General features: G+C 45.0%; 1 protein-coding gene across 7 annotated transcripts in view; it reads right to left on the reverse strand.

Annotated features, from left to right (window-relative positions):
- The window catches only part of LOC118774279 (teneurin-4-like), a 185,787-nt gene that overhangs the window by 85,556 nt on the left and 79,844 nt on the right, over positions 1-20,387 (reverse strand). For 2 of the 7 annotated variants that reach the window (XM_036523505.1, XM_036523504.1), the window contains exons 4-7: positions 18,688-18,909; positions 4,772-5,018; positions 1,661-1,759; positions 306-541 (exon numbers count right to left, since the gene is read on the reverse strand). In XM_036523505.1, the coding sequence (XP_036379398.1) occupies positions 306-541; positions 1,661-1,759; positions 4,772-5,018; positions 18,688-18,909 (804 nt within the window). Of the gene's footprint in view, positions 1-305; positions 542-1,660; positions 1,760-2,062; positions 2,138-4,771; positions 5,019-18,687; positions 18,910-20,387 lie in introns of all 7 variants that reach the window. The other 5 variants (XM_036523511.1, XM_036523507.1, XM_036523506.1 and 2 more) reach the window with 4 other exon arrangements.

Genomic DNA, 20,387 nt, shown 5'->3' on the forward strand with positions numbered 1-20,387 from the left:
CTGATTAAATGAGCTGAAAGCAAATTGGGTAAGGAAGGGCACCACTTTCCTTTCATTCCTAGTGAAATGAGGGGTGTCAGAGCAGTCTATTCGAGAGTATGGTTTCGGCATAATCCCTGCTATTTATTCAGTTACACACAATACATCCATTGATATACCTGGACACTGTGCCGGAGCGATTCAGGCTTCGCAATCCTGTGTGCTTGTGACTGCAGCTCCTCACTAGGGGACTGAAGCAGCAGCCACTGCGCTGTCCCCCAGCATTAATGCAGAAGGTCCTGGAAGGAAAAGCGAGGGACGCTCACCGATGAAGTAGGTCAGCAGGAAGACCAGCAGCACAGAGATGAGAATGGCGCTGAGGGCCGCGCATTTCCAGTTGCAGTACTTGTAGGGCTTCTTGAGGCTGAAGGCGGGGCGCGAGAAGGTGTTCCGGGGCAGGGGCCGCGGGGGCGGGGAGTACACCGTGCTGGAGGTCAGGGGGTACCCCGGCGACGTCGTGCAAAATAAGGGCGAGGTCCCGCCCGGCTTGAACAGGAAGTGCCTGTGGAAAAGAAAACACACAGGGTCGTCTGAACAGCACGCCACCACCTGGCTACTGTTAACCTGTCTTCCTCGTGGCTCACGCACTGCGAGAGCGGGAGTCCATTAACTGGTCAGTAACTGCGTCACAGACCCAGGGCCCTCTGTTCCTCTTGTGAGGCTGTACAGCTGCTGTGCTCATGACGCTGCTGAGTCTATTACCAAGCCTACCCAGTAGGAATCTGTATCAAATTTACCTCACTAGACTACCAACCACAGCAGAGCCTGGCTTCAGCAGCCCTGTTTACAAAAACAGTTTTAAAAATCATCACAGCACTGACAGTTCCCATCCCGGATATTAGGCTTAAGCGAAGCTTTTGATGGAATGCATTTATTTACTCTTGAAATTCATGGCGCACGTGGTCTATTCAGATACAGCCTAGTGCAGTGTTGTTCAGTCACCATGAGGACAGCCATGGAGACAATGGCAGGCCTCTAGTTACTGACCAGACATGGGCTCCTCTGAGGATGACCCCACTGATCTCTGTTACTATACTGGATAAAAGGGTCAAGCTGTAGCTGTTGAGGGGTGTTGAAGCCACTTTGCGGCTCTCAGTGTGTTTAATTTGCAATTCAGAATTTCACATCTGGCGAGGCACCTTACATCTTTCTGCTGACAGGCTTGATTATCTCATTTTCTAAATAATAGAGACAAATAATGCAAAAACTGTTAACTGATGTAATGAAAACAGTCAGCTGATAAACAGCCCAAATTAATGTAACATTGATTTTTGAGCCTCACAATATGGGTGCCTGTGGCATCAGCACACCAACCCCAACCCTTGATCCAGTAAGAAAACAAAGATCAGTAGATGACTTAATGAGTTCTGACTGACTCATTACATTGAATAGGTGCAAGTTTTAAATGTACCAGTTAAGTTCAATCAGCATAACATGAAAAAGTACAATATATGAATTTACAGAGATACTTGCTTCAGCTTTAACTCTCCAAAGAAAATTTAAAAAAAGCATAACCCCTGTAAAAACTGAAAGAGCTACAATAAACACATCACTTTTTTATTTTTGCATGGCAAAGCAGATTCAATCCTAACTGTCACTGAGAGCAGGCCTTGTCACGTACCCGTCATTGTATGCAGCATCGCCGCATGCGGACGCCAGAATGTCCATCTCAATAAGGTTGTCCTGCAAAGTCTCTAGGAATGTCTGCTTTGCTATGTTTCTACACACAGATGGAAAGATGAATGAAGCTACAGTGAGACATGCATGTGAGGTACACAACACAAAACCACAGCCATAGAGACACGTCAAGACAAAGTAACGTGCCCACCAAACGACAATGCACAAAACACAAAAAGGCAAAAACAAAGAAATAAAGGAAAAAACAGGGAAAAATATCACAAAAAATAAGAAAATAAACCCTTATGGAACTAGACCACTGTTGACATATCAGTGAGACAACATCTACCTCTCCTTGGACCATGTTTAGAGAAGGCACACTGGGCCTTCCCAGAATGCCCCATACCTTGTATTGAATGATCCCTGCCCCTCTCTGAAAGCGTCTTGCTCTTCTCTGATAAACAATAGAGTATTCTGGCTCCTTTGAGATTGTAATTGAAAGAAAACAATGCATCACGTTCAATCAAGGCTTCAAGTTAACGCACATTCTACTGTTTCATGAACGGTGCAGCAACTCAAACTCACAACTCCCACGCCACAATCACGAACACATTCCCACGAGCCTTTGCGCCTTGCGCAGACTTTTAAAACAGAACAGGAGGGCTTTGAAATTGTTGGTCTTGACAAAGCTCGGGCAGCAGGTTATCGTCTCCCTGTAGAAATCCATAACACTGTGCATTTTCATTTATGTGGCTGCAATATAATGTGGTACAGAAAAGTGCTATTCCATAAGGGAGAGCTGACACAATGCCATGGGGAAATGAACTGTCAACGTACTATGTGCATACCGAACGTGTCCACTGGAACAGGAGAAAAAGACCTGCTTTCTTTCTGTCTGCTCCAGGTTGGTTTGCGGGTCTATTTACTGAGCCCCGAGCTCAGGGAGGCAAATTGTGCTTTTAATGAACAAGAGAGCCCTGGCAGGAACGCTTCGAGATGGAATTGAAAAAGGAAGATGCGAGAACGTCTGCTGGCAGCCCTCCAGAGAGGTTTGGGGTTAAGCCCACAAAACCAGGAATTTATTAGGGCCACTGAGTTCCTCCTTCGAAAAAATAGGAAGAAGAGGCATTATATTAGCTTCAGCCAAATTGAAAATGTCAGGCGACGTCTCTCAAAGTTCCCGTTTGAACAGCGGCACAGTAATTATTGACAAAGGCTTGCCAGGACCGTTAATCCATACTGCATGGGCACAGTCTCCCGCTGCTGCTGTGCGTGTCACACGCCATCTGTGTTCTCCCCCGCCTCTGGGAATACCTGCACGGGGAATGACTGGGAATCATCCGCGCCGCATAATCACTCATCAGGCCGCTAACCGTCGATCCGCAGTCCGCCGTTAATGTTCATTTTCCCGTTGAGCGGATGCTCACACGCGCCGGCGGCCGTGTGGAGAAGAGCAGCCTGGAACGCTGTGGCCGGTGTAATCGTCCACTAAATCAACTCCGTAACTCAGCTGTCAGCCGGAGTCTCCTAAGTGCCAGGTAGTTACTACCAGGCCCCAGCGTCGGGGAACGAGCTTCTGGAGTCCCGCGGCATCTCTGTCGCTGAAGCGCACATTTGTCTCCGCTCGTCTGCAACTGGCCCTGACCTCTGACCTCTCCGCTGGTGGCGAACTTTAGAGAGACCCTGTCTGTCTGAAGCCAGAGTGAAGTGAAACCTCATTAAACCCCATTAAATCCTCTCAGAGGCATGCTGGGCTTTTAGTTTTGGAGACATATTGTACAATTACTACTTATTTACTTAAATCAAACCCTTGTCTATTTTGATTTATATAGCGCATATTCTACTCATTATCCATTTTTACAGTTTGATATGGACTAAAGCAGTTTGGATACACTGCTCAAGGTTTCAACAGCAATGGTCCGCCAGGGAGATACACCTATAATCTTTCAGTTAAAAGCCCGGTCCCTCTAATGTAACCAAAGAAACCTCCCCTTCGGCTTGTGATATAAACCTCACCTGTGCATTTGGTTTATTCCTGCCAAGTCCTGCATCATTAGCTGTGCATAAACAGAGCAGCGTTTGATAAACCGGACATACAACCACATCATTGGTGGTTCAAATCCCAGAGGGGATAGCATCCCAAGCAGCGTGCATCCTTCAGCAGTGGCGTTTAAAATGTGAAGTACACAAGCAGCTGCGAATATTAACCTCCACTGCACCCGCCGTTAAAACGGATAATGTGCAAAATGGAAGCCGTGTATGGATAGGCACCGTGGATAAATGCCAGAACTAAGGAAATAAGTAACGTACCAAAAAAGAGGGAGCGAGGAAAATGGAAACAGACGTTCTCCCTCGTACATCTGAAGTGTGCTGATTTCCATCACTGGAGAGCCTCCTCTTACTGAAGGACACGCTGGGATGGGTGAAGTGAAGGGTATTTGGTTTCAAACCGACCCCACGGCTGTGTGTTAAAGCCCTTTGTTTGGGGAGAGGGGGGAGGGAGCCCTGTCCCAGGATCTTGAAGGTACCTTTTCACAAAAGACTGCTTCACATCCACTCCGATAACAAGGGCTCCAGCAGATGGAATTCAGCACCCCAGCATGGCCTGTCAGGGCCTCTAACATTGTGCGAGCAACAAAGCAAAGTGCTTTTCTCCTGTTCCACAGCGAATCACGTTCAAGAAGGATGTTGGCCGGTGCATGCAGAGGGGAGGGGGAAATCCTCACTTTTATGAAGTATGTTGTCTGTTGGGGGGGGGGGGGGGTTAAGACACAGACCCCTGTTCTATCTAACTTCAGTGTGCTTCAATGGCTTGTTAAGCAAGCAAGTTTTTTTGTTTTTGTTTTGTTTCCCATATAACCTTTTAAAGTCAAAAAAGTGTGTACAAAACAAACCAAAAAAGACCAGAAAAGCCTTCCTAAATCCCTAACTCCAAAGTCATCACACATTGCAGATGAACTGAAGTGGACAGAGTAAGGTCGACAAGAACTGTATGCGGGAGGGCCATACTTAGCCCGACGACGGGAGCTTCAGACTGGTCAGGGTCCAACGGAAAATCAGAGGCGTAGCATAAGCCTCTTATTATGGGGTGAGTTTTGTCCCCGGTGGCGGTTACCTGGTCTCGAGGGGGATGTTGCTGTTGAGGAGCCAGTTGTCCTGCGTGCTGCCCAAATCCTGGGCACTGGTGGGGCCCTCCGGTGGGATGGAGTGGTCAGTGGGGGCAGGGCTGGGGTTACTGCGTGGTGTGTAGGTCCCTCGGTTCAGGGAGTTGACGGACACCGCCTGGTGCTGGCCAGGTGAATGCGAATGGGACAGCGGCAGCGGGGGCGTCCGGAGCCGGGAGTGGTTCTGAAAGGCGCTGTCTGGAATGGGACAGAGGGAGACGCCAGTGCCGCCATTACACTTCTGCCAGATGACATCCATCACCACTGTGATGCTCGGCTTCAGTCACCAATGGCTTTTTTGGGCCTAGGTCTGTATTAAGGTATCACAGCTAAAAGGGCCCTCTCCCTCTGAAATCTCTAGAAACCTGCCTTTCATAAATATACAGCAAGATGACAAACACTGAACAAGGAATTTACCCAATTCTACAATTTACATTAACATTTACTCATTTGGGAGATGACCTTAAATAGAACGAGCTTCAAGGTTAAGTTACAATTGTGGATCGAATAAGGCCTCACACACAACAGCAAACATAAACAAAAAAGTCATTATCACATTTTGGCAAAACTGGCAATGTATTAATCATTGCTACAGTTCCCATCTTGCTATTCTGAATAGACATTCAAACTGACTTTAAAAGTGCTACAACAATCATGAAAATGTCAGTAATCACTATAGTAATCCATATGCAAATACTTGTGAAGAACAAAATGGTCATACATTTTTCATGTTTTGCATAACTCCACAAATTTGAAAAAAAGACAACTGGAACTTTTTAACGAGGACATCATGGAAACAAACCGATAATCCACAATTTCCTTTTAATTCTGCTTTGACATCAGCGGACTTACGGCAGTCCTCTTGAGACAGGTCTCATTCTGTTACAGGCCTACAAAAATGTGACAACCCACCCTCTTCATGGGATTCAATTAATTTTTCACAAGCAAAAATCAAAATTTGTGAGGGTTATAAAAGTTGTGTCGGCATCGCTTGCTATTCAGTGTTGCTAGACTGTAAGGGACAAAGAGCACCAGGCACTTCCTCAGCTCCACTTTCCTGCAAATGCAGCAGACCATGGATCAGCAGAAAACTCAGGACATTGACTATGAAAGTGCTGAAGTGCCCTCAAAGTTACGACTCCAGTAATAAAAGTGATCGCAGATCTCACAGTTGGGAGACTGGAGAGAGAGAGAGAGAGGGAGAGAGAGAGAGAGCACATTCTTAATAAATCTAGCAACACAATCTGGTCACAGGTTCACTGAAACCTTTTCAGATTGGAGCTCTGTATAACCCTTCAACCCCAGCAGTTGGGTCAACATTCACTGGCAATACCTTAAAAACTACAGCCCCGTTGAATCAATGAGCTACTTACTAAAACCTGTTTGCCAACGCGCTTACTTAAATCTACTTAAGCGCAAGATCTGCTCAATCCATGGATCAAGTAATATATCCTGTACCCTGTGAGGTGTGGTGTGCGGAATCATTGTGTGTGTGGGGGGGGGCTGGTATTAGAGGGGCTGTAATTTAGAGCCAGCACGCTATAAAGACCAGCGGTTTCACCTGTCATCCTACATCAGACAGCTGGCCTGCTTCTGGCCTCAATGTCCTGATGGAAGCAGGTTAATTAGGAGGCCGGCTCTCACAGAGACTGGTGCATTAGCCATACGCATTCCAACTCAAAGAGCTGTTTATTACGGCACTCCAGAGAGAACCCCCCTCCCTTCACGCAGCAGCTGCCCCCCCACCCCTGCCATTAGCAACATCACTTCTCTTCAGTGCTCTTCACATTCCCCAGTACGGCCATTCCCTCCACAAATGTTTACCTTCTGCCTACGTCTGTCACTCTGAGACGATAGAGGAGAAAAAAAACAACAATAAACCCCCCCCCCCCCCCCCCATTTACCACATGTGTGCACTGATCAGCAGTGCAAGGCCGGTTTGTGGCGCATCTCGCCACCTGGCGCGGTTTGGTCAGGTGAGCGACGGGGGAATCCGCTGTCGGCTGCCACGCATAAATGCTCTCTTAAGCTGACACCTGAAAAACTGAAGGGCCTGTCACTTCTGGCTGAGATATTCCGGCAAACACTATTATTTATCTCTGACAGTGACAATCCGTCATTATCAACTATGTTTTCATTATCAGGCTAATCCAGCTTTCGGAGGGTGAAACAGATACTGCAGACAACCTGTTTGTGATTCATTTCCAGTGATAAAATGCTGTTGCATGGCTTTAGGCTTTTAGGCCTTGCTCTATGAGAAAATAGTTGGTTCTTTGCTTTTTTTCTGTTGTTCCACAGCACTGAAATTCACAGATGTCTTTTACTGCAAATTCTGCATTTATGATATAAACCTTAGAAATGATCTGGGAGCTTAGGTAATGAAGCTCTGTGTGGTGTGTGTGTGTAGGTCTGCTACAGATGGTGGCGTTGCCCCCTGGAGTCATGCCAAGGGTTCAATAGCCTGCCCAAATGAGGGGTCCAGGCCTTTTACACGGTATGCTAACTGTTGACTTATGTTGGGTGGTTCAGTGGGTCATGGGTTCAATCTCCCATTCAGACCTCACAGGCAACACTTAGGAACCATCTGAAAGAAAGACTGTGATCTTCCTCCTACAAAAAATGTGGTCAACTCTCCTGCATTTTACCACTGTCTTTCCTTGAACACTCGATGTGAAAGCTAAAACTGGAGGGAATTAAGTCTTCTTATTCAAATGATGATTACTTAACAGGGCCAGAGGCATTATGGGAAGGGAACACAGACCTCCAGTGGCATTGATGGACCGGGGTTGCCCACCCCTGCTTCGAAACATCAACATCTCGCGTCTCTGAATGCTAATTTCAACCTCCTTTGCCCTATTGATGTTCATCTTTAATTCAATCTTCACCCGCACGTCAATGCTACAACGTCTTCATTGATCTGCAGAACTCTGCTGACTGGTGGGGAATTCTAGGGCAGCACGGCTGAGGTTCTAGCCGGCTGGCAAGCGTAGCAGTTAACCTTCGCAGGTTAAACCAGGGTCCTACTGCGCCTCTTCAACAGAAGACATCAACTGCTGTCACTGTAAAATATGACGCTATCTAATACCGATTATAAATTAAAACACTCCTCTCATTATAGAGGATCTCTGGGACTAATCCCATATTGAGGTGCATTAAAATGTCATAAACTTAATTTGCCTTGTTTAGCCAAGGTTGCCATGTCACCAAAGATGACAAGCTACAAGGGCACTGGGCATAATTAGTGCCGGGTTCATCCATGGCAATAAGGAAAAGCTTCCACATCATGAGTGATTTTGCACTGGTAAATGAATTCATAAATAAATTATATGTGCTCAGCATACCAGTTGAATCTAGGACATGATGTAATCAGTTCTTTAAGAGATGCTGCAATATTTACGGAGGAGTAATAGGTGCAAGATGCAAGAGGTGTAATATTTGTGGAGGAAACAGTCAGTAGCCAACAGAGAATCCAATTAGCATGCTCCAGAAATATGGAGATTTCAATAATAGCATCAGGATTACAGGTGACTGTATTGCTTATTATGTCTAGCATTTTACCACGTATGACATAAGGAGACATGACACAAACTGTGCAACATATGCCTGTGTTTGACAGTGGTCTCTCAGTTAAACCTAAACTCCACACAGACCATACACACTATTGCCATTTAGCAGACACTCTTATCCAGAGCTACTTCGAACCAGCAACCTTAATGGTTACAAGCCCTGCTCCGAACCACTATACTACACAGCTACAGCCTAGCTATGCGCTGACAGCAAAATGCAGCTGTAAGTCTAAGACAGTGGACACAGTGTGTGATTTGGTGTGATGTAAAGACAGGTGCATTGTGCCTGCATTAGCAAAGCACTTGGGTCCTCAGGCGTTTCTGAGTTATTCTGGAATGGAACAGCTTTAAAGGGAATCAGTGCTACACATGGGGAGCTTCCCTGTGTCTGCTGCTGTCTGCTCAAAAGTCACTGAAACACAGGTCCCCCACCTTCTATACTACCCTGTCTCTGCACAAGAAAATAGCTTCTTTGGTCTCCTTTCCCAGGTCCCTGTACTGAGCTGACCACCTGCTAAATGCACGTCAGACAAATTCAGTAAAATTTTAGCTACACATAAAACATTCAAGTAAATCAATAAGTGGCTTTAAAGTAAACATTTTTAATAAGTAAATGTAAATGTTAGAGAACTTATTGACCATTGGCGACCTCACAGAGAGCAGTTTTAAAGGGAATCAGTACACTACACTGAGAGCTCTCTGTGTCTGCTGCTGCTGAGCTGCCTGCTCAAAAGCAGACACATCTCCCTCTCCCTCACTCAGGGGTGCGTATCACTTTGTATTACATCCCCCAGAAACCAAAACCTTAAAGAATGATTCCCCTTATCTGACTGCATAGACTATGTTGTGCAAAAAAGGCACTGCAATTCCACCCAACAAAACGAGATGTTACATCTATCCTGCGCAGACATGCGTTGTGTAGGATGACCCTGCCTCATTAACATGAATGATATCAGACTTACAAACACAAACTGCTTTTTAATTGTGTTTACAATATATCTTTCTTCCTCCACAACATGCTTTGTATCCACCCCCCTACTGTCCATTGTTCCAAATGGTTCATGAATTGCAACGCGACTTGACCGGGCCACATGTATTATGGTCCTCCACGCCAACCTAACGAGCCGGTTCTGCTGGACCCTGGGGACTAATTACCACTGTGTTACAGCACATGACACACCATGAAAAAAAAGGCCTCGGCCCACGCTCCTGAGTCCGCTCTGAGTCGCGCGGAGGGGAAAGGAAAATTGACGGCCGCAGACGCGGGAAAAAGCAGGGGTTTTAGCTCTAATCCTCACAATCCGAGGGGAGACAATCAAGTTCAGGTCAAACGTCTGGTTTAGGACGCGCATCATCGGCCCTGTCTGTGCTGGCCTCAGCCGACCCGGTCCGGAATTGCCCATTTCCCCGTGCCCTGCTCTTCCCCCAGCGAAGTCGCGCCCTGCCCGGGGCTCGGCCCTCGCGCCTTGTGTCCGAGTGCAGGGCGGCACAGTGTATCCATCTATTTCCTCGGCCGCCGAAGCACTCATCAATCAATTGGCGGCGCAAGGCGATGAGGCTTCCTCTTGCCCTTAATGGGCTCCCCTCTTTTACTGCGCTGGTATCTACCACAGCAGATTGGCAATTATCCCGGAGAGCAGGTACACGGTGGTGCTCTGAGGGCCTGCTTATTATCGTCATCAGTTCCTTCACGTTCGGCAGTGGAGAGATGACTGATTCCCGGAAAGAAAACAGGGGGTCGATTATCAAGAGACCCAAATCGTCTGTTGTGTTCGCCAGACCTCGTTTGACGGTTTCTGAGAACCGGTAAACAAAGATAAAACAAAACAAAACAAAAACCAGAGGGCATCTTCTTGACTGTGCTTGGGCCCTGACTGAACTTTGACACTCATCCAACAACAGAAAAGCAGGGTTGACAAGCTATCCGCTGCAGTTTAATAGTTTGTCGAAGGCAATGCAAGGAGGCGCTGAACTCGTTTCTGTCTAATACAGGTGAACAGAGATGCAAAAGAGTGCAAGAGATGATATTGTCAAAACTATTTCTCTGAGAGCCTTAACCACTTCATGGCTACAGTGTAGTCACCAACAGCGGCTAAAATTTAATGCATCATCCATTAACACACCTAAATATCTGCCAATGCAAATGCCACGCTCAAGTGTGCAATAGCTGTGTTCCCTCTGGGATCTGACCCAACAGCCTTCTGGTTGCTTCTCTATTTCCCACCAACTACTCCACTCTGTCGAAATTATATTATAAAATGTATTAAAAACTCACTGGACAGAATGAGTGAGATGGAAATCTGTTGGCAATAATCCCACGATACGAGCGCTTTGAACCCACTCATTAATGGATACAAGGCTGTCAAAATTCCAGATATATGTTTTATTTGCTGTTATTTTGGACACTCGACATATCGTTAGTCAGTCTGACAGATGGTTACTTAAGAAGGCGCCTTCCCACATTTTTGGCCCCACGATCACTCATGGTGCTGTAATCCTGACAGAGGCGCATGAAGGCGATGTGCAAATAGAGACCTGCACGGAGCAATGCCAATACTGCCCTTCAATATTGTGAGCTGTCTCTCCTGCTATTCATAAGACACTGTTACTCCCAGGGCTACACAAAGACGTGGCGAGGAAAAATACAAAACAAAAGGAAATGAGGGCTCCTTATCTGAATACTGTTTGCTTTTGCCTTCGGTTTACACGATTCATTTGTTCAAACAATGTCATCTGCAGGGTGATGTACATGAATGTTTTTTGTATTTTATATACAGACGCATTGGGTAATTTAAACTCTTTTTAAAGCAGTTCTTAAATTAAAACCCTTAAAGTTAGCCAGCCACCCCATTCAAAGGTAAAAAGTTCCTGAACCACAACATATTAGGCTGAACATTTGCAAATATGACAGAATTCAAACAGGCCAATAAACAGATGGATACATTAAAACATCTGCATGAAAGAGCATGCAAGGGAGGAGCTGTAGGACACTCGCTACCGTATGCATGCATGCACTGAAAAAAGATTTACTGCCTGCATGCATGTGGGTAACACAATGGAAAACTACTGAATGAACACAATTCAGGTGCTTTATTGAACGCCCCCAAAAAACATTTAGGTGAAATGAGGACAGTACCTGTCTGAGAAACTGTTTTAAATTTTTGATGGGCTCTACATTGTCTCTATCACCTGTTTTTCCAGGGACTCGTGGACAAATGAAAACTGCATGACAACTGCACTGGTACCCTACGTGTTCCTCCACTGAAGTAAGCCGAATGATTTGTGTAATCTGGGTTCGGGCTGTGTGTGTCCTTGATCTAGTCTTTGGCCCCCGTAACAGCTTTGTTGACACAGTAAAGCTGAAGCAGCAACCAAGGATAAGCGTATTATTTTCATTGGAAGGCAGGAGAGAAATGGCATGGTGGAGCCCTTGCAAAAAAAATGCTCTGACCAAAACACAGCTATTCACAAGAATCTCTGGACCATGCAACTACCACGGACAAAAGATTTCAAAAACAGCCATTATGAGAAAGTCTTATTTTTTTGGGGTGGGGGTGGGGATGTGGAGGTCTCTTTCATTTCTACTGGAGGGAACCAGATGGACGGGACCAGAACTCTGTATCCAGCCACTGAAATCAGAATGCTACCCAGCGTTCCAAAATTATCATCCTGGCAGCTTCCAGCCTTGCCAAGCTTCCCACGGAAAACATCGTGTGCCCTGAGTCACAGTGCCAGCGTAAGAGTGTGCACACATCGCCAGCTAATTAAGCCCTGGCTATAGATGCTCTCCAAGGACATCAAGGATGAGCAGGAGGCAGCATTCAACCAATGGGTGAAACCGCGAATCAACAGTGAGAGGATGAATAATTGATGAAATATGAGAACCCCTCCCCCCCTTCTCCAGAACGAGGCCACGGCATCAGCATGAACGACAGAGCCAAACCCCCCAATCCCTCCCCCTCCCCCCCCCCCCCCCCCCCCCGCGCTCCTTTTCAGCAAATTTACACGATTCAGTGTTTGTCACTGAAAATTATTTAACAGCTCTAAACTATAAGCAGCCACAATGGTGTATACCCCATTTGCTTCAATTAAGGCTGATGGGGGGGAGAGGAGATAGAAGCCAATGTAAAAAATAACAGGTGGCCAACCAAAGCTGGAGGAGTCACACCTCATCAGGTAAGGGGACATGGCCCTCTCTGGACACACAATCAAAGCAATGAGGCAGGTGATTCAATACGGAATTCATCCGAAAAGCTTGCCAGGGTAACCAACTGTTCCTCACTGCTGCTCTGCGCCTGCAGTGGAGCAGGGAGGTGAAACTGTCTGCTGCGTCACACTGCCCATCACAGCCTAGCCTAGGACAAACCCACAGAGGTGCGATCAGCCACATCTACGGCTACGGCATCTGCCATCTACAAAGTGGGACTCTACCTCCCTCTCTCCCTTTCCATGTCTCTCACAGTCTGGGGTTTTGCAATTTCTCTTCCTCTGCTGGAAACTTCTGAAATTCGATCCTTGCGGGAATATGAGCTGTCTTCGCGGGGCTTGTCAGAGAAGTAACAGGTGCGACAAACGACTGGCAACAGGTACGGATCCCGGCACTCGCCTGCTCTACACCTGACAAGGCCTGCGTGAGGTGCTGCTGCTATCCAGCCCGCCTCTATTAATTAGCGGAAGGGAAAACACATCATGGCTGCGTGTGGCAAATCGCATCTTGTTAGTGTTGTTCAGAAAGGAAAGCCAGCTCAGCCTCAGGTGACAAAAGCGGGATAAAATAATGGTCCAGGCCCCCAAACTGCAGAGCACAGATCTCCTATCTAACGCACCTGGGCGCGGACAGAAAGCCACTGCAATTAAGACTGCTGAGAAACAAACGTTGTCAAGGAAACCTTCGATGTTAGCCGCGGGCTGATGCGCTGAGCATCACGCCTGAATAAACAAGTCACCCTTTTGCTCTAAATTTTGCATGCTGTGTCACAGGACCGCCTTCGGTTGATAGCCTTCGCGCACGTTCAAGGCCTCCCACACTGGCCGATTAGATAGTCCAAATGAAACCGCTGTCAGTTATGATTCTAGATCGTGGGTGTCTCTGAGCTTGATCCCGGACCTCTGCTATTGGGGGATGAATTCCAGAGGGGATGGGCTCTGGCCCTTTAACTGGAGATCAGCGCTGTGTCAGGAAGGAATTGCGCTCCGGCCCCACGCTGGTCTTCTTGAAAAGTTGCTAAAAAAGGGGGGATTGCTGTGTTTAAGATCTGTGGCTCAGCAGGGGAGCTCACCCCTATGAGCAGACTCCCCATAAGAGGCTTTACTGGGCAGGCCCTGTGAGAAAGCCAGGGGACACAGTGAAACACATGCCCCCACAATGTCCACAGGGTTCAGTGAGCACTCTCTAAGAGCACTGGCAACCTCATTAGCCCCCTGGGTGAGTTGGGGGGGGGGGGGGGGGGGGGGTTGCTCCTGAAAAAAAAGAGAAAAAAAAAAAAACTAAGCCCCAGAAAATAAAGCATGAGTTCACAGCTATCCCCTGAATAACTGAAGTGAATAACAAAATGTACACCCTAAGCATTTTGATTTTAAAATGCAATGGATTTTGGAGGCCCAAACATAACCTTGAGCAAATACTACTCGCACGCACAAATATTTTACGGCTCTTCGAGGGTAACAAATGCCTGGCGTGCCAATTATTTTTGGTGTATCAATATCCCAAAGGTGGGTTTCTTGCTCACAGATTCTCTCTGTACAGAGGCTGCTCAAAATTGCTTCATTCAGATCCCATTTTATACATGTCCCCCAATTGTAATGCAGCAGATTGCCTCAGCAAACTCCCCCTGTTGCTAAATGGATTCTATTTAATACAATACATTTTTTGATAAGACTGAACAATCTTGCGTTTTCCTCTTTTTTAAAAAAAATTCTGAATGTAATGGAAAAGGCACTGGTTACACTCCAGGGCGAACCGTACAAATCCCCAAATCACTCCTCATTCCTATGTAATAGGTTTGTGAGACTCAGGTGTTGGAATTTCCATAGGAATGTAACTACTCTAGTAGACTTGGATAATGCTGTAGCAAATTCAAATACATTCTTCATTAATCACAAAGAGCCTGCACAAACATACAGACTAGGCAGGGCATAAACCAACTGATGTATTGTATTAGCAACATGTTTTTTATTATCATGCACTAAAAACCATACTTCCAGTATTCCCCCGATAGGCTCCCTCTGTCCATGTCTCTTTCTTCTCTTGTTTCACTTTCATTGTGTCTCACTCTGTCTCATTTTGAGGAACAAAATGGCCCCCACTGCTTTAATGTATTTCATTCCAATGGAAATTAAAGCTGAAGTTTTACAGAAACATGACAACTGTACAGTTGCTCAACATTCCAGATGGAAAAAATGACAAAAAACCAGGGGGCAAAATCCATCAACAAAATCTGTCTGCACGTGAGAGCATTGCAGTTATATTCCCAACAGACTAATCACAAGGGCACAATATGGTTTGGTTGCAGTAAAATTGTGGCTTGGCTGGTGTTAGCAACATCTCCACGATGCTTATGAGCAAACTCACAATGTCACACACGGATTGTATCACATTCCTCACAGGACTCTGAGGAAAGGCTGTGGCTCTATCATTGACTGCAAAAATTCAGGTTCCTTTCGCTATAAACCTCTTTTGCATGCAACTCCAGCTCACTATAACTGGCACAGACAGGCAATAATCATCCATTCATGTAAATGTTAGTGGTAGCCACTGTGAATGAGGTAAAACAAGAAAGGACACAAGTTAGAATAAAGTGGGTGTTATGGGAAGTTGCATATTACTTAATCTGTTCCAACAGAACACAAGCAGTCAAATATCTGTACGGATACTCCAGCAACTGGCTTCTTCAAACAATTAACAGAAGCAGGGCTGGTGTTTGTGCAATGGTGCTTCACAGCTGAAGACTTTCAATGTGCGTCTTTTGATCCAAACATTTTATTCACACTGGGACTGAAACAACAGTTGTTGTTGAGTACAAAAACATGCAAATGAGAAACTTGAGACCAAAATAAATGAAAACAAATCAGCCAGTTTAACCCTTTAAAAAATAAAAAAGGTGGGAAAAGGAAACTGCCCATAAAATGCCTGAGAATCACCCACAAGCCTGGTGGCATGAGCTGGTGGCTCGAGTGGAGGTAAAGTGAACAAATAGGAGAGTTTCACTCTATTATTTAAACTGGGTCCTTGTGCTGTCAGCCCTATGCTAATAGAGGAGAAAACAATGTAAAATGACTGAGTAGGAACTAACAGTAGGTTCAATTTGCATAATTTACTGCATATTTACATATCATCAGAAATAGAGGTGAAAGGCCCATTAAGATGAGAGGTATTCTATTGTGGGCAATGGCAGGGTTTGTGTGCAGGAGAAAAAAAAAAGGATTTAAATTTAAGTGGTTGAGCAAGTAAGTGCTCCACACCCCCGGTACAAAAATGACCAGTGCAATAAAGCAGGAATTAATATGGGCTATAACGGACCGGCAGTCGAAGGTGCTGGCTGACATACAAAGCAGTGAAAGACTTTAAGAGAGGAGTGGCCATAGTTTGTGTTGCTGTGAAGAGGCAAGCTGGCTTACAGCACGTGCCCGAATTCCACTTCCTGTGAAGCCTAAAAGTTGGACACTGATTTGCCGAAGGAAAGAGAAGTGGGCCATGCCTTCGGACCACACCATACTGAGACCCTGAAGGTAGCCTACATTTCGACTAAAATTGAGGTCTTTGTCACGTGATGTATCTCCAAAACAAAAGCACACCCTCTTTCAGCTCCAATGCCCCCAGGTTGCTCGCCGACTGTCCAGCACAGCATGCTGCAGCAGAATTAATGACAACTTGTGCAATAACCGTCCTCTACCCTGCCCAGGAGAGCTGTGTCCACTTCTCAAATTTGATTGAATTTCAGCCTTTGTTTAATTAGGCAGCGGAGCCCAATCAATTATTTACATGATTGTCTCGTCGCTGTGTGCAGCAGGCATTTGAAAGAAGCTTTGAGCTGTTATTTTCACTCAGAACAAACTGCCACTTTTATCACCAGATAGGAAAATATGTTGAGCATGCGTGACAGGATATGAGTGCTGAGTCTTGCCTCCTCCCCAAATGATGACAAAAATGACGACCCGCTCCTCTAGGTTAGAGAGGGCACGGGTCCTTAACCTTCGTTTCATGGCCTGCAGAGAAGGATACCAGGGAGGGTAACGGGATTCTCCATGATGCTTGAGGTGCTCTACCACCTACTCATGCATCAAGCTACTTCAGGTACAGTCAGTATAGGAGTACTGCTTGAACACACATGTAACCATCTATCACAGAAAGATGCCATGGCCCAGTTCCAGGGCAAACTGATTCTATCTGACATAAGTATATATAAACATGCTGGCTGGTAACGGAATGCATATGTACGTGTTTTATGCATTGCCTTGTGTGTGGGGGGAGTAAGTATGGAAGTAAGTAAGTAAATTATCTTATCTAAAAATAAATCCAAATATCAACCATAGAATCTTTTCCTATGTAACATATATATACATTTTTTTTCCGAATCTCTCTTTTACTCTTTTACTAGCCCTGGCCTTTTGCAAGCCTGTAATGCTCTGATGTTATCCAAAACACACTATACTATGTTATCATGTGATCCTGTTAATCAATACCACTGCTATCATTCAAATACCTATACTCACCGTTAAAATTGTTCATATTTGCCCCATATGCTTTCCTGATATATACTCTCTATGAAAGACCAATTCACATCAATGCTGACATCATGACATAACTATGATTGTCTTTGAATGAAAATCTAGAGGCTGTTCAAAGACAACAAGCCACTTGTCCTACAGACGTTTCTTGTAACAGAATCACTTCAGATCTTCACAGAATTAGCACTCTGCTGCAGTGGCCATACTTACTCTCAACGCTTTTCAGTTGATTAGTAAGGAATCTGTGTCAATCTAAATTCAACCTCTGCCAACACAATGGAAAATGATTCAATGATGCACTGATGGGGAGACAGAATAAGAAACATTTTTACCCCTTCTTGCTTTGGTTCACAATAGGTTGAGTGAACGCCCGTTCAAAAAAAGAAACCATAAGAGAACTGCAAATGTGAGCACTGTATACCCACAGTTAGCGAGAGCTGCTTGCACTCAACTTCTCAGCGGCAGTCACAGTTGCTACCAAGCAACAGAACACTTCCTTCATAAACTGCAAAGGGGTCCAATTTGGCAAGGGATAAAATTTGCCATGACAGCAGTCCGGAGGCAAGATTGCCAGATTCCCGTTCCAATCTGAGAGGGTCAACAAAGGCAGAATGGGTTGTCTGCCACAGAATGTCAGGAACGATTAAACAGAAAAAAGCATCTATCTGACTAGCAATGGCTGGAGAAATCCCAACTTCATTTTGCTCTCAATACTCTGAGTACAACGAAGTTCAAATGAGCTCCAAACTAAACTGTGGAGAAAAGAAAACAACATGAATGAGGGTGACAGTTGCATCATGTCATGTGACACTTGATTTGGGTGACAAAAGGGCTGAGGTAAGACTTTTTTTTGCTTTTGCCTTTACTATCCAATAAGACTCTTAATTTTTATTTGTTACAGTACATGTATTGCAATAGAAATTGTCACAAAGTGCTGAACATAGGCTGTACTGCATTTTCCCTTCAGCAGGTTCCTGTCACTTATGAAAAAAAAAGCTCATTCATTATTCTATCAATCAGTTTCCTGCAAACTTTTTTCATTACATTTCCAGGACTGGCCTCATAATGAACCACTATAATCAAGGAGTTTGCTCGTAGTTGCTCATGCGTGACAAAAACAAGAAGAACGTGCTGTATCGACTGGGAAAGGGATGAACAAAGAAAGATCAATTCAAGAGTTTGCAAGCTAAACGGCAAGCTGAATTTTGCCAGCTTTGAAGGTAGCTTCCTGCAGGGGCCTGGAATTAACTGCTGATCCGCAAGAACCAGCAATGCGAGCCCGACATGCCACCCACACACCAGTTCATGGCAAAAATCTGCCACGTCGTGACATCGCTCCTGATTTCTTTTTTCACCCAAGACAGGTTATCCAAGAACATTGATTGCATCACCTGGAGGCAACTTAAGAGCAGACGCGATGAGTTCAGTCTGCTTCACCCCCAAAAGATAAGCCCAGGAGGGGAGCCATCCCCAGCACTCCCCAGCAAAGGACTCTTTCCAGGAGCAATGCAACATGACCACCAGGGAATCCTACAGCCTCCCAGTAAGCAACAACAGTTTGAAGACCAACTCACCATGAGCAGACACAGTGGCAGGAGCACAGGGGGTCCCAGAGCATGTTTTAGCTAAGAATGAATCAGGGGCAAACTCCTCTTCGGAGTCAGAGTCCCGGGTTGGCTGAGTCACACAGTTACCTAGCAACCCTCCCTGGCTCTCATTGGCTTCAAAGGAAGGGGGAGGGGAGGGGGACTGCTCAACAGGGGTAGAGGAGGCGGATGAACAATGCAGGGGAGGACCTGTGAACCACAAACAGAGACAACACAGGGGCAAAAATAAAACACAATTCCTGGCAGCACTACAGAGCAAGACAACACAACATGCAAGACTTAACAGCAAAACTCGCAGATACAAAAAAAAAAAAAGAAACAAAGAGGTCATGCATTTCTGAACAAACATCTGTCTTCGAAAATGCCTCTGGTGGGAAATACAACATTGACAAATTCAACAGGTTCAACCATACACATTTGGATTTTTTGAGGTTTTCAAATGACAACATAAAGTGGATTTTTTTTTCTATTGAATTTGCAAACATTGGTTTTCATATTTTTACAGAAGAAAACATTTTTTTTTCTGAGAAAGGAATCAAGAAGCATGCCCATTAAAGAAGGGAATATAAATACAACTTAGGTAATGAATGCGTCAATGAAATAAACAACAGAAAGAATAGAACGGGATTGTGCCTGGAGAGATACACTAAGCTCTAGTGGGAGGTCTAGAAGACATCAAAAGAACCATCCAACCAGCTACAGGCCTGGCATACCTTTAGATAATTTAGTTGTGAGCCATTTACACAATCAACAAACTTACATTATACATCATTGTCATTTAGCAGACACTCTTCCCATCAGTCAATATACAAATATGAATGGAATTGTTTTGTGGCTCAGTTACATAGACAGACACACATATTAAACTGCACTATCCCACTGGAGGAACTAAACTGCATTTAAAAAACATGAAATTTTGACATCACAGGCATCATAACCTCCTGTCAGGATTCGGACAACAAAATCACTATGTTTCTCAAAATCACATTTCCCAGAAACCCCTCTGAAGGTCACCTTCATGATGACCTCAACACAATGAACATCATCATAGCATAAGTATACTGCGCATGCATTCCCTTTTGTGCTAAAGCATGGTGCACTTCACACTTTTGACAATTTACATCAGATTGGTGGGTCTCCTGCCTCTATTTCCATCCAATTTCTCAGTTTAAAGTTTTCCTTCCCCATCTCATCTGGGAAAGGGAAATCACCACAGTCGTCCTTTAAGTTGTTATTAATGTTTGATAAATGTCTGCAGCATGCTGGGAAATGTAGTGCTTAAGTGCCACTACTATAGCGAGCAAAGCCTTTAGCAAAAATGCAGTTTTATCCCTGCCTTATGCTTCAAGCATCACTCAGTTTTGAGAAAAAAGGTAGCAGCTGCATGTCATATTTTACAGCAATTTCTTTCAGTACCCTTGGATCAAGCAGTAATGATTATTCCATTACATTTTTAATAGTTCCTATATCAGCTCATATCGCAGAATCAGAAAAAAATATAATTAGTAATTAGCAAATAAGTCACGTTTACAGCTGGGAAATAAAAATAACTGCTCTCACAGTCCTAGAAGATGGAAGTTTCAATCCAGTCTAACAAGAATGGCTTTTATTTTTTAAAACCAACATCAGTGTTACTAGTATAACCACTACCATTAGCGCTATTGTAG

The sequence above is a fragment of the Megalops cyprinoides genome, chromosome 3, assembly GCF_013368585.1.
Source record: "Megalops cyprinoides isolate fMegCyp1 chromosome 3, fMegCyp1.pri, whole genome shotgun sequence".
NCBI classification, from domain to species: Eukaryota; Metazoa; Chordata; class Actinopteri; order Elopiformes; family Megalopidae; genus Megalops; species Megalops cyprinoides.